This window comes from Macrosteles quadrilineatus, unplaced genomic scaffold (genome assembly GCF_028750875.1).
Source record: "Macrosteles quadrilineatus isolate MER2022 unplaced genomic scaffold, UCM_ALF_1.0 Scaffold_2__2_contigs__length_208266976, whole genome shotgun sequence".
Classification (NCBI taxonomy): domain Eukaryota; kingdom Metazoa; phylum Arthropoda; class Insecta; order Hemiptera; family Cicadellidae; genus Macrosteles; species Macrosteles quadrilineatus.
Window position 1 is genome coordinate 204784375 of NW_026542595.1, and position 17623 is coordinate 204801997.

At 36.4% G+C, this 17623-nt stretch overlaps 1 protein-coding gene across 1 annotated transcript in view; it reads left to right on the plus strand.

Annotated features, from left to right (window-relative positions):
• Nucleotides 1–1451: 1451 nt before the first annotated feature.
• LOC128985309 (histone acetyltransferase KAT7-like) overlaps nt 1452–17623 on the plus strand; it is a 58261-nt gene continuing 42089 nt past the window's right edge. Inside the window, exons 1-2 of the mRNA XM_054404701.1 lie at nt 1452–1485; nt 2239–2352. Of these exons, the coding sequence (XP_054260676.1) occupies nt 1452–1485; nt 2239–2352 (148 nt within the window). The remainder of the gene's footprint in view (nt 1486–2238; nt 2353–17623) is intronic.

The window sequence follows — 17623 nt, forward strand, 5'->3', positions numbered from 1 at the left end:
ACTTCATGGCGTTTCTCAGTACTCTACGTGGGAGATATGAGATGATTCACGATTGCCGTCCTGCATAACTGGAAGTCGTAAGATCAATCTTTACAGTGAAGTGTTGCCGATCAACTTTCCCACCTGGGTGAATGCAGTTTCGTGGAACTTTTCAATTGCTTTGATTCTCGCGCTAAAGATTTACTTGCTGTTAATGTTATGTGCAATTAAATTATCTCGTGACTCCAGAATGAAAGAAAAAGCCCATATTTTGCAGTAGAAATTGGGTTGTTCAGTCCTTGGGTTCATTTGATAGACTTTTGTTAAAATAATGCCCTAAAATACTTTTTCCCAAATGCCTACACTTCTTTTATAAACGGTACTGACTGTTGTAATCCCAAAAACGTAAATTTTTAAGTATGTAGGTACTGCAATATTACCAACGTTCAATCGAGAATTTATGCTGTTGCTCTTTGAAGCGAAACGGCATGAGAGGCCAATGAATTGCAGTATATACTGTACTGTCCAACGGTCAAGGAAACCTCAACCAACGTAATTCCTTAATTTAAATCTTTCCTATTCGCTTTTAACTTTTGAAAACTGTTCACCCTCCCTCATTCATAAATTCTCTCAATATGATTTAGAATTTCCCATAGTTATTTGTATTGAAACACCGGTTCCGATCCAGTCAAAATGTGGTGTCTGCGTTTTGTTGACTATGGTCTTTGCTCATCGCCCGACTTTGCATATTCAACTTTCTTCAAGCGCCTGTCACCCTCCAGAGTAATTTTTGGCCTAATTAGAAGTGAATTTACTTAAACCTATGAAAAGTGTTCACTCATCAATTATCAACAATCCCCATGTATATTTTCCAATTGATTTTGAAAATTTATGACTTTTGATTTACGTTGCCTGTGAATTCGTTGACCCACAGTCTTTCTTCATTCCTCCACTTTGCACATTCCACTAGATTTCTTCAATCACTGGTCATCCTCGAGATATAGTTTGCCTGATTAAAAGTGTAGCTTGCAGAGAAGATCGTCCCTCGGTGGCGTTGGTGGTCGTGGTTGGTTGAACGGCCGCTGCAGTTTACGAGCGCTAGTGTGCACGACTCTGCAATACCGTAATTGCAGATTGCAGACTCTGAGTCCATAAAATGTGAAATACAGAGTGCGATGGCAAGATACCTGGCCCACCTGCAGTTTTCTCATCTTGTGTCGGTTCTCTAGGAAATCATCTTGCTAGGAATGTATCTCGCCTTTTGTCGTCAGAAGAAACGTGGATCCGCAGTTTGGGGCTCTGTATGTTTCTCCTTCGGTAAATTCAGGTGGGAGACGATATGAAATTATCGACAATCATTGCTGTTAGATCGTAACCTGTCCGACCACCATACAATATCGTGAAAATGAGTCTTAAGTTTCGTGTGCTAATTTTACATAACCATGCTTTAGATTGGATGCTCAACTGTCGAAATGGCACACATAAGCATTGGAGCTACGATTACAGGTATCCGCCAAGTAATGAAGATGAACACAAAATTAAGAGCAGTCAAAATTGATAAGTAGCATCAAAGTTCTCATTTTTTCTGTTGGATGTTGGTTGTGATGGAATTAAAATCCGTTTATACAAGCCGCTGAACATAGCTCGTTGCTTCCTTGCTGCACATGTTGGTATGGACCTCGGAAATACTTAAAATACTTAATTCGCTGGTCTTTTCTTCCTACCCAATTAAACTAAAGTGATTAAATAACAAATTTTGTGAATTGTTAGACGATTGATCATTCAACTTATCCTCAATGTAGTACACTAACTTCAGACAGTGTTTGTGACTAGAATCAAAAACAAAAATAATCCTTATCCGTGTATTGTTTCAGTACCTTACCTATCATTTGTAAAACGGGTTTGGCTAAAGCTGCCAATGTTGGGATATAACTTGACATGATCTTAATATCATGAGATTCATCTCATGGAATATGATCGAGGACAGTTGAGCTTTCCATTAAACTAGTTTTTTGTAACATAGGCCTGCTATAACGAACTGAACACATTGTTTTGACGCATTTTTGATGCAAAAAAAGCAATCTTCACCTATGGCTAGTTTTGGCTTCACAATAGATATTTTGTTTTAAACGTGGGGTACTTTTTTTTCTTGATGGTCAGAAGAAAGATCCTTTGCAATTATTAAATAGAATCTGCATGTTTTTTACCCTGTGATTCGATGACAAATAAAAATACCCGTCAGAAATTGAAAAACTGCAGTATGCAGCAATGAAAGTGAACCAACTGCATCTCCGACAACGTCATCGTTTCCAGAAGACGAAGTCGCTCTACACCATTGTGTCAGGAATGTGGCGCGCCACTCGGACGTTTCCGGTACAGTTCGGTCGTGTCCGGACATGCCGATCATTCCCCGTCTTCCGATGTTGCCAATTTTAGAGCACATCATTCGTAGCTATCCGGACTCCGGAGTTTTTCAAGTTATTTATAACGTAAATTGACAGACCTTTTCCTGTCGAGAACTAGTGATTCGTTCAATTCCGGACGGTTACTAGACGCAAGTATTTTCTTTTGTTGGCGTTTATTTCAGTTGTGGTTACTAATTTATATCAGCTTTATATGGAATATTAGATATGGATATATTCAAGAAAAATAAAATAAAATTGGTAATTTTTGTGGGAATGCTTGTTGGTGAATCTTCGTGGAAACATTTGCGAGCGCCGAGGGTAGATGAGGGCCGACCCAGATCCGTTCGCCACCCTACGGAATACAGACTGTAATCTCATAGTTTTGAATATCATTGGAATTGTTAGTTGCCAAAAAACGTTAGCAAAACTCGCCGTTCTTTTGCCTTTACATACGTTGTGGTCTTTTTTCTTTTACGAATGTTGTAATGATGATACTGAATTGTAGAATGAGAAAAGATTACTGGATTTCAGCAAGGAATACAAGCTCACCTACTTACTAAAATATAAAAAAATGGTGTGCAAAATGACAGTATAGGAGTACCTATACAAATATAAAAAAATAATATGGTTCTTTGTTGTATCGCTTGCATCAAGAATCTCGAAAACACTGAACATGCCTTTCTTCTTAATCAAATTGTATGTCAACATCAGGAGCTGCTGAAATGTTTCAGCTGGTAACATACGTCTCAGTATCTGCTTAAATTAGCCTTATTTGGCAATTGGTCAACGATTTTTGGTAGCACAGTTTTTTGTATTAGATTCCATAAATGATAAATCGCTCGAAGATAGTCGATAATCCGATTTGGTGCTTTGACAGGACGATGAATAGAACTTCAGTGTGATCAAGTCAATACTTTTAGTTCAATATTTATTTCGCTTTATCCAGTCACAACTAAGTATTTCTTGCGCTAGGCCGAGCTCGATCTCTGGTCAGGCCGGTTTCATCGCCTCTCGTCCTCTGGTATGCTGTTAATCTGATTCTATCCTCTTACTAATAACCTGGTTCTTACCTAGGCTTAGACTTGGAGTAATGGAAAAAGTGTGAAGTGCACAAGGGTGACGATGGGAATTTTCCACGTTGCATTCTCACAGATCGAAAGCTGTGTTCTTTAGAGGAACTGGAAACAATATAATGGTTGTAGCTCAATAACCTTTTGAAAATCTTGGAAGACACATGAAAACATGTGAAAATTAGATTGGGGTGTGCACTAATAAACTATTAGTGTCCACAATATAGCGGATTGCAGTACGCCTGATTGTATTTACTTCGTGTTTTTGTAACAAGTGTGAACTATTTGTGAGAAAGTGTCAGAATGACTTAATTCAACACCCTAATTGCTTGATAGACGCTTATAACTGCAGACCTTTTTCTAAAAGGAAGGCTTCCATGGTTAGACTGTATCTTGGTCTTCTGGAGTCTTTAATACTTTTATCTGAAATGGTGACCATACGAAATGGTTTTTATGAAATGGTGAATGTAGGTATTATAAGCCAAGTATGAATGAAGATGAGTGTAGGATGAGTGGCGCGATCTTGTATAGTAGTCTTTTTAGTGAACAAGGCAGACATGTTCTTTGGACACAGCTGTTAATTAATAGCCCGTACCGTACAGCCAATGGCAACTAAGGGACCTACAGTTTATATTGGAATCCGAACCACATTTTTGCCTTGTAATTAACGAATTGTTCTAATTATCAGGATAGTACTGCGGATCGTCGTAGTACTCACTAGTGCGGACATTAATCCACACCAGGGAGTATCGCATCCACAGTGCATGCCAATAAATATCCACAGTTCGTGACCTCTTTGTAGGCTACAAGGACGATGCCACCGTATTCTTATGACTGCCGTTCAACGCGTTCAACCAATACATCGTTGCGTTTCAACTGGCAAAAGTACTGGCTGACGTTTTGAATACGTTGCAGCGTCCGTCTTCGGGACAAGCTACAATTTCACATTGTAGAATTCAACATAGGTTTGTTTTGCTTGCACAGAACATTATCTCCGGAGACCACGGTTCGACAGCAGAATTTTTATTAGGCTTTTATGCTTGATAATCCCACAAGTTTATGAACTCTAATTTAGCTACTTTCAAGGGATGAATTGTTAATTTAGGAGGATGGTTTCATGGAATATGTGTGATGGAGAAGAATCCAGTACAAACCAATGGCTTATGAATAAATTTAAACTACTGGTCATCAATAAGTACGATTGTATGGGCATTTCATTCCTATCACTATCGGACAATTAAATCAGAAAAGTTTAAGATGTATGTTTTGTACATTTGGTCCTACGGTTCAATTATTAAATGTCAAGGTGGTAAAATGAACTCGCAGAAGAGAGCAATTAAATATAACAAAAGCATCAACATTGCGTTCAACAGGTGCTGCAGTTGAGTGTAATTTAATTATTTTGCTCTAAAGTTTTAGATTTTATTACTTTGTGTAGTTTTTATAATTTTTTTTCTTAAATACACATTACAGTACTCATGTCTCGGTTTGATCTTATGGAGATGGGCATGACTGTTCGTAATATATGATGTAGCTTAGGTGTTATCTTTTATTATTTAACATTTTTTATAGTAATTATAGAATTGTGAACAAATCAAAATTTGATTTGTTTTCTTTATTATTATTATTATTTATTATTATAATTATCTGACACTATTAAATAGTGTCAGATACTTTCTACTTAAACATGTAAACATGTCAGTCTCGGTTTTCCTGAAATTTGGGTTTTAACACTCATTGATTCCTCAAGGCATTCTAGTGTTACCGGTGGGAACAAAAATTACTTCGTTTGTATACATCTGTTTATTTAAACAAACAAGTTAAATCCTCTTCCAAGATATGGCCAAAGGGTACGGAAGGGTGGGAGAGGGAGAGGACACAGAAGCAGCAGCCGTATTCCACACTGCAGCGACGCTCGTTAACGGCCTATAATCCCCTGGTAATCGCCTTTCATTTTCCTCTGCTTATCTTTATCGCATCTACGCCTCGCCGCTCGCTTCTTGCCAGCCTCGTTTACTCGAATTGAATTAGTTAAGTGGTTGGGAGTTAACTTGCTAAACTTAGCTGCGTTATTGAATCGCTGCCGCAAATGTAGGTTGGACTGAGGCGCGCAGAGAACGTCGTGTAAACACAACGCTCTGTCGATCAGGTGACGGGGCGGTCGGGACAAGGACGGTCGGGACAAGGACGGTCGGGACCAGGACGGTCGGGACCAGGACGGGAAAGGGTGGTCGGGAACGGGTCGTGTAAACGGGGCTTTAGATTGATTTTTAATTGACAGGTATTAAAGGGTTATAAGTGTACGTTATTGATGATGGACTATAGTTATTTATTCTACAGATATTTGTGTAGTCAGCTTTTAATTGGCTCAAGATCGAATAGCTTGTTTGTATTTAGATTGCATTAGATTAAGACACTGATGTTGAAGGAATGTTGAAGGATTGTGCGACGGCTTTGTATACAGGAACAAATGGAACATACCTACTTAGGAAAAATTGACTTAATTTTGTTTGAATATTGAAGACAAACGAATCATTAGTCTTGTGGACGTGCAATGGAGTTTTAAACAACTATGAAGCACATAGACAATAATTGCATTCTACGTTCTATTGTTTTTAAATTATTTTACTTTAATAATTTTAAACTAATTGACCATCTAAGCCTGAGGAAGGTTTCAAAAGGAACTGTTCAAAACATTGTGTTACTTTCTTCTTTGTGTTTTTTCGTTGTTACGTTATTTACTACTGCCCAAGTAGTACTGTATATGAGCTTAAAGCTCTTTCATAATCTTTATTTTTCATAAGTGCAAAGTCCCTCTAACTACTCTTCGCAGGATTTCCAAACAGTTTTAGTAAATGTTTTCTAAACTGTTTAACCTTTCATGGAAACCTTTTCAAAGTCTATCTTCAGGCGGAGACCGACTCTGTATTCATTCATTAGCCTACATTTACATAGTAGCCGTAGCGGGGGTCGTTTTACACCCAGAGTTTAACAACGTTTGTATAACTGCGTTAGGTCTGTAATTAACAGTAATCACTCCACCCCAATCATCTGTTTTGGCTTATTTTGCAATTATTTCATTAGTTCTAAACGTGTTTAGAATTTTGACTGGGAGTTGAAAAATGCATGAGCTTTTTGGAATTGTAAGTTTTAGGGCAATAGTTCAAGGGTTTGCATGAGTGAAACGATAATTGTATACCACAGTAAAGTTGGATATTTTTAATCAGTGGAGCATTTATGTTTACCAATAAGAAACAAACAACTCAGAGAAGTAAGATATGAAGACATCTTACTTCTCTGTACAACAAGTAAATAATTATGGGGCTTTCATTTAACCTGGTACCTATCCGTTTGACTTGGTAGGTGAACTTAAGCTTATGGTAGTACCGAACTTAAGGCTTCAGGACACAAACACTACTCTAGCATCAGTCCCTTAGTGAAAGTACAATCTCAATGCGTATTTACCATGTCACATTTTCAAATTGCATCGGGATTCTCCTCATTCTTTCTAACTCGTTGTCTAAAACCTGAACAAAGTACTTTTTTCCTACAGTTACCAGACAAAGTTGCCTTCCTTGCACTGATACGTCATGTAGCTAATTGCTTCATTTACTTTTGCTACACTCATTTTACTTTTGCCGCACTATTTTTTTGCCGCACTCCAGTACACGCAACCAAACAACACAAAACAGTGTGCTTTTATTAGTACGTAATATGGGTACGCTTAAAAATAAGTTGGCAACACTTAAAGATACTACGACTACGATCAGCTGGTGGAGCGTTCCCCATTTCGTTCAACGCTTGGATTTAACCTTTCCTAAAAACGTGTCTGACAGTGTTTGAAAGACTAATTATTTATATGATTTATAGTAACTGTAGGAAAAATATAATGTTTAACACGGGTGCAAACTGCCTTAGCTGCACTCGAGAAACCTTCCACACTCATACATTTCTCTCGTATGCAGCAAAGTGCCACTTCACCCACTAGTAATAACAAATAACTATTTCATATGCTTTATAGTAACTGTAGGAAATATATATATATATAACTAAATAAATAACTATTTCCACTAAGCTACCAATAACCGTCCCCATTAATTTGCTTCCTTTTTTCTATACATAGACCTATAATCATAAGTAATCATAAGTATCAATGAATATCAACAATCTACATTTTCTGTTTTATATTGAAACATGCACTCATTTTTAAATCAATTAATATCTTAAGCAACTGGCGTCAAATTGGGATTCTTGATTTTGTATTCTTATTGGGAACCAATGTAAATTTGGGACGTGAGTTCATAAGCCATTCATAACTTTTCATCAAAATAGCTTAAGGCCCGGTTTTGTTTGATTCTTGGCCGAGAGATAACAACTATGTTTAGCACAAGGGCAACGAACGCGAATCGAATTGGCCGCTGAAGAAAACATTGAAATTCTTTCCGTAAATATTTGCAGGGATTTTGGCAGCGTCTCGTCGGCGAAATGAATAGAACGGCGTACGGCGGCGCTGCGCCGCTGCGGCAGAAATAGCAGGGAGTCATCGACCCGCACCAGACCAACCTTCCTCAGTGTTTACTGGACGTTCCTGGTTTGGAAAATTAAAATAATGTACAATGAGTTTACTGTAACGTCATGGGTTTTCGATAGAGGATCATAGAGTAGCTGAAAGTTATGGAATTTACTAAAATTGGGGAAGGCGATGGAAAGTCATGGGTTTTACTTGGAGGTCATGGAAGTTACGGAAAAGTCATGGGTTTTACTAGGGGATCGAGGAATAAATTGGAAAGTCATGGGTTTTATTTGGAGGTCATGGAAGTTACGGAAAAGTCATGGGTTTTACTAGGGGATCGAGGAATAAACTGGAAAGTCATGGTGTTTACTTGGAGGTCATGGAAGCTACGGAAAAGTCATGGGTTTTACTAGGGGTTCGAGGAATAAACTGGAAAGTCATGGGGTTTACTTGGGGATCGAGGAATAAACTGGAAAGTCATGGGGTTTACTTGGAGGTCATGGAAGTTACGGAAAAGTCATGGGTTTTACTAGGGGTTCGAGGAATTAACTGGAAAGTCATGGGGTTTACTTGGAGGTCATGGAAGTTACGGAAAAGTCATGTGTTTTACTAGGGGTTCGAGGAATTAACTGGAAAGTCATGGGGTTTTCTTGGAGATCATGGAAGTTACGTAAAAGTCATGGGTTTTACTAGGGGATCGAGGAATAAACTGGAAAGTCATGGGGTTTTCTTGGAGATCATGGAAGTTACGGAAAAGTCGTGGGTTTTACTAGGTGTTCATGGAGTAAACAAGTAAACTGGAAAGTCATGGGTTTTACTTAGAGATCACGGAACTCCTAAACTTTCATAGAATTTTACTTGGGCATTGGGCCACGGTTGGGCCACGGATATCACTGTAATGTCCGTAATGTCATATTTTTTTACTATGAAATCTCGGAAGTCTCTGAAAATATTTAAATTTAATACCACTAGTTTAAGTGTAGATATTTAGTAATTACGATTAATATACATCACACGTACAATATGGCAAGAATAAAACCTTTTTTAACATTATAATAGAAAATTTAATATAATTGAGTTGAGCGGAGCAAAGCTCTTACTACACTCCTGCTTTTGTTTTACAAATACTCCTCCTGAACGGCTCAAATGATAAGGAGAAAACTCAGTACTGCACATGCATAATCTGTTGTAAAACCCATTTGAGTAAACAAAATCGCTGATGGGATATTTTGTCTTGATAAAAGCAAAATGATTACGTAAAATGTTCTCAAATCACTAAATCTATATTTTTGTACAACAGTTTTACATATACGACCGTAAAACTTGGACGTTTTCTCACCTTACAAACTGTCTGACACAGCCAGTAATGGTCTTTGTTGTAGCGGTTTTCACATGTGTTTCCAAACACAAAACAATGTAAATAGTAAGTCCATCAGTGGATGGTAGATTTGGTTGTTTGCAAGGGTGTGTGTGTGTGTGTGTGGTGTACGTTGGGGCGTTGGTTGACGGGGCAATGCAGACACACGGAGATTGGTTTGTTTATATATTGACTTGTAAACATTTTAGTGTCTTTTACAATATATACAGGACTATACAAAAGTGTTTAGGACGAAGGAACAGGGGACGTAACAAAATTATTAGTATTGCTCATAAAATTAAAATCTAAGTTTTTCATCTTGCAAGCGTTAATCAAAAAGTTACAATCGACTTTCAATACTAAAGTTTACTTAAATATAGACCAGCAGTAGCCGGGTTTATCATACCAAATATTCATCAAATACAAATTCTGAAAAAAAAACACGTGAAAATAAGGAATTAAAGAGAAGAAACAAATGTCTAAGAAATGATACTGTGGATCCAATTTAGGATGCTACACATGACAGTTTTGTTCGTTCCAACAAGAATAGATGTGTGTTAAGGTATGTTATTTGTACGTTGAATATTTAATACTATAACAGTCACATGAGTACTTTGTCAATAACCTTATGTTTTAAATAGCCTGCAATAATATTATGCGTATTGACATGCCCTTAAAAGCAATCTAACCTCGAAATATTGACTGGGGAACCAGCAATGTGCGTAGAATCAATCAATCAAAGTCAATGGTAGAATATTATAGTACAGTATGTTGCATTTCTTTATTAAATCTCTCTCTGTTTTCTTTGATGATAGTCTGTGGTTCACAGTTGCATACATTGTAACATACTTTCTTCTTCAATTTTATTACACTTATTCATCTCGAATAATTGCATGTTATTTGTTACTGAATACTGACAACTGCTTGATTTTAGCGAATTTCCAATCCATAGAATACCTGGACCCGGGACCGATTTACTTTAGTTTTGAGGTCCCCAGAGGCCAAAAACACCATCAGCTCAAATTCATTTATATGTTATGTATCCGTTAGCACAATAACCCGAGCCAAAATGATCCGATTTTGATGACATTTGGTATAAACGTGTAAACCTACATTTATTCGAACGAGTTCGCAAACCAGCAGGATCGGACTATGAACGGGAGTTTATGCCGGTTTCCCATTTTCGCAATAAAAACATAAAATTTTGCAATTTATTGCCAAACTATTCTGTAAAGCTCATAAAAAATGATTTGTTTTAAATAGTATATTAAAGCGTTGTTGTATGCGTAACGGAGAAAATTTCAAAAAATTGAGAATAAATACACTGTTATAGCTTGCTGTCACATATGGACATATTTTAATGGTATTTGGAAAAATTGTTTACTTTTTTCATATCGAAAAATTTTTATTTCAATATTGAAACACACTTTATTGTCTTCCCTGTAGCAGCAAACCTAAGTAGGCTACTCATTATAATTAATGATAACTAAACAGGAAATAAGTCTGACAATTTTAAGGGGATGCTTTTGTGTAATTCCATCTAAGTAGATGGAAATTCGCTTAGTCTGCAGGTTTGCTGCAGCGAGGGTATAGTTATTGCTGTTTAGCCTCGGTAGCCTGTGAATCTCAGCTGTGTGTAGTGGTTGGAATGTTGAGCGATCACTTAAGATTATGGTTTAATCAACCATAAACCATACATCACTTAGCGGCTCTCTCGGTTACTAGCGAGTCTAAGTGACTTGAGGCCCTACACTCACGTCAGTAGCAGGACAATAATAATGTGTAATTACACATGTACACATAAAATGCACCCTTTTAAAGTAATGGAGTAATGATGTTAGTTTCAATAAAAGTCGATATCTTTAACACTACATAGAAACCACTATGTGGTTGTTTCAAATGTTCGAATTAGGTTTATTGGTTATCGCAATCAGATCAGTTGCAACGTAGGCTCCACTCCACAGGAATTATTACAGTATCAGATAATCTATTTGAGTATTCGATTTTATTGATGATCACAGGTGACATTGTATTGCAGAACATTCGAATGCCCAAATTTACTGTTGAATGATATTCAGCCCAACGGTTGCATCGTAGCATAGATCAATATATTGTTCGCTATGATCATCGATGTATAATTATGATTGGAATATTGCAGGTAAAATTGTTAAATCGAATATTCAAATGTATTTTATCGATTATCGCAGTGAGATCGGCAACTCATCGTTCGCATCGTAGGATCCACCTCCAGGAACTATCGCAGTACCAAACATGTTTGAATATTCGACGAGATTGCGACTATCGCAGGCAACTTCTGATACTCGAATATTCAAATTCAGCCTATCGATTATCGCAACAGATCGATTTCGACCTCGGGTTCGCCCCTTGTCCCATGCGGGTGATCACTTCTCTCATCTAGTTCAATCAGATGACAATTGAGCTTAACTGACCAGCTTTGTCGTTTTGAGGCCCGACGTCACCGGCTTTGTCCCGATTTTCCAATGGACCCACAGCTCTTTTCACAACATGTTTTTATACCAATTTTATGCTCACTTTAGACATTTGGAGCAAGGAACGAATTTTACCTAAAACGTTTCTGTTATAAACTATTCATAAATTTACATTTCCTATTCTGGTACAAATCCTTTCCCATTTTCTATCTATTCATAGTTCCTTTTAAAGACATTATCTTCCACCTCACTCCTCCTTTTCCATCTCCCCTTTCACCTGTCCACCATCTTCTACCTCTCCATATTAGTCTCCTTTTATGATCAACGATATAATTTTTCTATCTCTCTTTTTCTCAAAACCATCTAAGTATTCCTTGTTCCCCCCTCTTAACTTGTCTTCATACAACCCACTGTGTCCTAAAAATTATTAAGACACTGTTATATTACATGGAATCGTATAAATACGTAAACTATATGTGTCATCCACTTAGCTAAAAAAAATCCAATGGCACTCTTTATCATTTAAAAATGTTCAAAACCGCCCCATCTCTATCTATTTAGGTTAGTAACGAACAATAAATGGCCCTCTTACCATTTTGAAATGTTTAAAACTTTAGTATGTATTTGTAAAATATATGAGGAAATCTCTGTTTAGTTAATGATACACTTTCTGTTTTAAATTTAATATAAATTTGCTAAAATGTTTATTTAACGATTTGATCAATTATTTTGAAATTATTTAAATATGTTATTCTCTCAAAATAACCTTTACAACATGAACTTAAACGCATAGTTACCCAACAGTCCATTACTTAAATAAACACTACATTTATAATTACAACTTTATGAGTAAACCATCAGTTCAGTTGTCTTAAATAACCTCTAGGTAGTCGAGTGGTAGCGCTAACCTTCAAATCTGAAAGTTGCTGGTTCGATTCCCAATAGTCTTGATTCTGGACCCTGATATTATTAAAATTTATCATTAGGTTATTAGTTAACTAACTACTGTTAGGACTATTAATTATGTAGCTAGCTAATAACAGGTTGCCTATTTAACGAATTTGACCGTGTCCTGACAAAAAGGTAAAATATTCTACTGGCTTAACCACACACAAAATATAAAATAAAATTAAAATAATATTGCTAAGTTTCAAAATTTAATTTTGCTCAGAATCTTAGTTTATTGGAGACCAACTTTTAACCACCCCTCCCCCAAATATTTCAACATTCACCATGAAACCTTGTACGTTTCCGTTATAAGTGGAGAAATATTGAACAATTACGGTAATAAAACACATTAAAAATCCCTGCAGTCTCCCCAACCCACATCCCTGCCGTGCTTGTAAGGGTTAATAACCACCAGTTAATCTTAATCTGTACCGTTTATGATATCGAGCCTCCCCTCCGTTGCGGTTATTGGTAACCCTTCAGGTCCATCCCTGTATTGTTGTCTTGTTGGATACTCCACTATTGTCTGATCTTCCTTCAATACCTCTCTCCGCGTCCATTCGGATTTAATGCGATTAACGTGGTCGTCTTTGGAAATTATTTTCTGGGAAACAAACGTTTGCTAATTCAATTGAATTGAATTGAAAAAATTCCTTATTGGTCAATGTACATATATAGTTTACTGTATTCACTATTCCATTCTACAATTCCACCACTACACATGTCCATTATTTTGTTGTTAAATTTTTTATAAACTAGGTAAAAATATAAATAAGGAATCATTGTGATTCTAGTTTGGAAGATTAATTATTGATAATAATGCGCCTCTTTCAACTAGTTAAGAAATTTTATTTGTCATGATACTTTCCAGAAAACAGCCGTTTTCGATTATTTTAAGTTATTTTTGTGAACAACAGAAATGTAAACATTGGTTACGACTTAGAACAACATCAAATTATGTGGTCTAATTTTGTAACAAATAAAAGGTTATTCCCCAGTATGATGAAAATAGTTGTTCATCACACGGAGCGAAAGTACAGACTAGGCTGTGCCGAAAGTGTCTTTTTGTTACCGTATTTCCAACGAGCCACTTTCGTTCCTAGAGATGAAATATACAGTACTAGGCTATAGCATCTATAGTCATAATTGTGAATACATTTCCTATTGTTACATCTGTTTTTCGTATCGTCTCATATCGGTATTGTTGAACTTGACTTATTCATATTTGACGTGTTTTTTTTTTTATTCTTCCATTTATCGATTCATCTACGGTCGGGTCTCACCTTAGCCATAGAGTTTGCCACGAAAGGTCGAAATGTCTACAGAGAAAGATCTCACCACAAGGTTGTCGTCGAAAGAAATGAATTATGAAAACCGGTAGTGACAAATTCGACTCTCTGAGTTCGTACTAGATAGATATTTTGTGTCTTTGAAAAACTTAGTGACTAGTTTAGCCGAGTTTGTTATCTTTTCCGCCTACCACCCTAAATAGGTTGTCCATTACGTGATAATGGATTAGTATACTAATTGACCCTTCATACAAATTACGAGTGTTGTCCAGGTCGCATCCAGCCTCGGCCGCGAATACCTACATTTTAGGCATCGCCTCATTACATGCAGGGCACCTGATAAAATTGCTCATCTCGTGCGAGGACTGTCTCAGAAATCTGTCATGTAACTGCAAACACTTAAAATGAAATTAAATAACAATTCTCTTTTGTTGAGGCGAACAGACCTTTTAGTCCGTTCTTTTAGTTTAACTCTACTTTCCTGGCACCAAAGAAAATTTAGCACTATGAAAGTGTCATAATACTCATTTTGTCAACGTTGGTAAACATTAAACTTCACCTAGACTCGTTCGTCCGACGACTTCTATCCTTCAACCCTGAACATTCCCGGGTGTTTGGCGATCTTATTTGTCTTGGAAGCTTTGTCTTTGACACAGTCCCCAGTCAGGAGGCGACGGGCGTCTCGAAGACTTGATACACACGGCGTGATGAAACACAGATGAACTTGTTGACGTTTGGAAATAATTCATTGGATGCGCTATTCATTAGTCTGAGGTGGGTTGGGGTCGCCGGATTTCTACCCCCGGATATTTACCCCCATGAAAAAACGCCTACGTCATTTTGACGTCACGAGGGGCGGGGCTTATACATGGTCGAGAAACAGCCCACGACTGGAAATCTACCCCCGGACATCTACCCCCAGACATCTACCCCCGGACATCTACCCCCGGAAATCCACCCCCAGTGGTCAGCTCTGCCACGTATCGGCCAATATTCATTGTTGTAATTGATTTTATTAATTGTTTTATGTAAACCAACGTCTCTTCGGTTAATCATTACCCTCTAATATCTAGTATTAAGCATGTGATATGTCATTGCCTTGTTTAACATTATCTATCTTCCTAATAAAATAAGTTGTAACAGCCCTTTTTCACCCGAACTACTTCACTGATATTTATGATTGAGGTCTAATTTTAAATCTTAAGATTCAGCTCAACGCAAAATGGTATTTAAAACCATATGTTGATAAAGGGCTTCAAAAGTGTGACCATTAAGCATTTGATTCATTTCCAGACAGTGATTTAAATGGTTGACAAACTTTCACATACAGTAACAGCTAACAGCGCATGCATGAGCGCGGATCGGAAGTGTTTATCACAAAAGATTGACCAATACGATTTTAATACTATTTAAAGGTTCTTCCAAAAGAAGAGAAACCGGTTAACATTGTAATAATAACTGTTATGACGTACGGTATGGGAAATATTTTATTCATTGAATGATCAACCATATTTTGTAACTAACGCAATAGTCATTATTGCTTTTACACTTATTACTCATCAAAAAAGCTAAAGAGCTAAATGCTAAAAATTTGTATTACTTCAATCTATTTATCGCAGTTATAAAATGAATTAGCATAAGCCTTGAAAGTAACCGTCAGTGTCGACGGGTTTAACCTAATTCTGTTCTGTATACTACCTTAAAATGCCTCATTTTAACATTTTACTAACAGGAAACCTGCTTATTCACTTCCTATTTGGTATTCTTATGAATGAATCTTTTGAACACTTATTTATGGACATAAGTTGACAAGTTTTGTTTTAAGGCAGGATTTTCCAATAAGACTTTATACATGCTCTGAATATGCGAATGTGCTGCAATGGGGGTATTTAGGCGTATATATATATATATATATATATATTAAAAGATGTTAGGCTATGCTTAAAAAATTGAATGTGGCCATTATTTTGAATTTGAATAATTGTCTCATTTTAGGTATTTAAGAGAAAATACTTTAAAATCCTTTCTTAGTACGCATCTAAAATCTTAGAAACTAAATTTTTTTACTACTAGGTGATATGAAAAATTTACCATTATACACCTGACTTTTTATTGATCCTCTTTCTCAATTTAACAGTTTACAACTGAATTGTCTTATTTTAGGTATTTAAGAGAAAATACATTAAATCCTTTCTTAGTAGACTCTTGATAATTCGAAATTGGTGGGCCAAGCATATAAATTTGAATTATCAAGAGTTTTGAATTATCAAGAGTTCGATTTATCGGGAGAAAAATAAACCATTCGAATTACAGAGAGTTCATTTTTTAATACATACAAAGGTACAGCACGTTACAATAAAACATCATGCTGTACCGTATTTTAGTACACTTTTAAACAATCAACGGCTTATTTTTCAGTTACTTTAGTTGCAAAGAAGTCTGTTATTTAGCGCTATATATTTCGCCAATAGCTGAACTATCAGCTGTCGACAACTACGTTTGTGCTCAAGGAGATGTCGCGCAATCTAGAGATCGGATTGCCAACTTAGAAAAACAAGTCAGTGAACTAACTCAGACTACTACTGCTCTAACTAAATAAACATCAAAACGTCCAACACTAGCCTACCATAGGAACAGGATGTACTGTACTGTATAGTTTCCTGTTATAACAGGAAGAGATCACTTCGAATTATAGAGTGTTTTGCCAACTAAACTTCGAATTACTGCGTGTTACAAATTGACCTGCCCTCTATTTGGACTTTGAAATACCGAGTGTATCAAAATGCATGGTAAAAATTTGAAATATTGAGAGATTCTCTAGGGACTGAGCCTTCATTTTGAATTATCGAAAGTTTTGAATTATCAAGTGTTTGAATTACCAAGAGTGGACTGTACGCATTTAAATCTTAGAAACTATTTTTTTTACTAGATGATATGAAAAATTTACCATTATACACCTGACTTTTATTGACCCTCTTTCTCAATTTAACAGTTTACAACTGAGTTTTGTTTTACTAAACAATTATTCCTACTAGGCCTACATTGAACAAACCGGAAGGTCACCACAGTTTATTCACTTTATCCTTTAAGAAATGTGTGTAAAAACAATGGTTCAGTACGATGTAACACTTGACCATGTGAAAAGTGCGCAATATTATATTATTTTCATAACTTTTTCATCTCCTGTTTACAGTTGCAGACGATCATTCATGTTTTCACAACCTGACTTAAAAATTGATCTGATGAGTACTCCTCACATTTCACTTTTAAACTGTTACTGTATAGTGTAAAAGTTGGTCAACCATTGGAAGCACCTTCTAGAAATAAATCAAAGGCTTAGGGGTCAACATTTTGAAGCCATAATCGAAATATCCTTTTAATTACCATTTTGTGCTGCGCTAGATCTTAAGCTTTTAAAATACACCTCAATCGTAAAAATCAGTGAAGTAGGTCGGGTTGAAAAGGACTGTTACAACTTATTGAATTATAAATATGGATAATGTTAAAACAGACATCGACATATCGCATGTTTACTACTGGATATAAGAAGGTAAAGCAATTTATAAAATCAATTATACAACACAATGAATATTGGCCGATACGCGGCAGAGC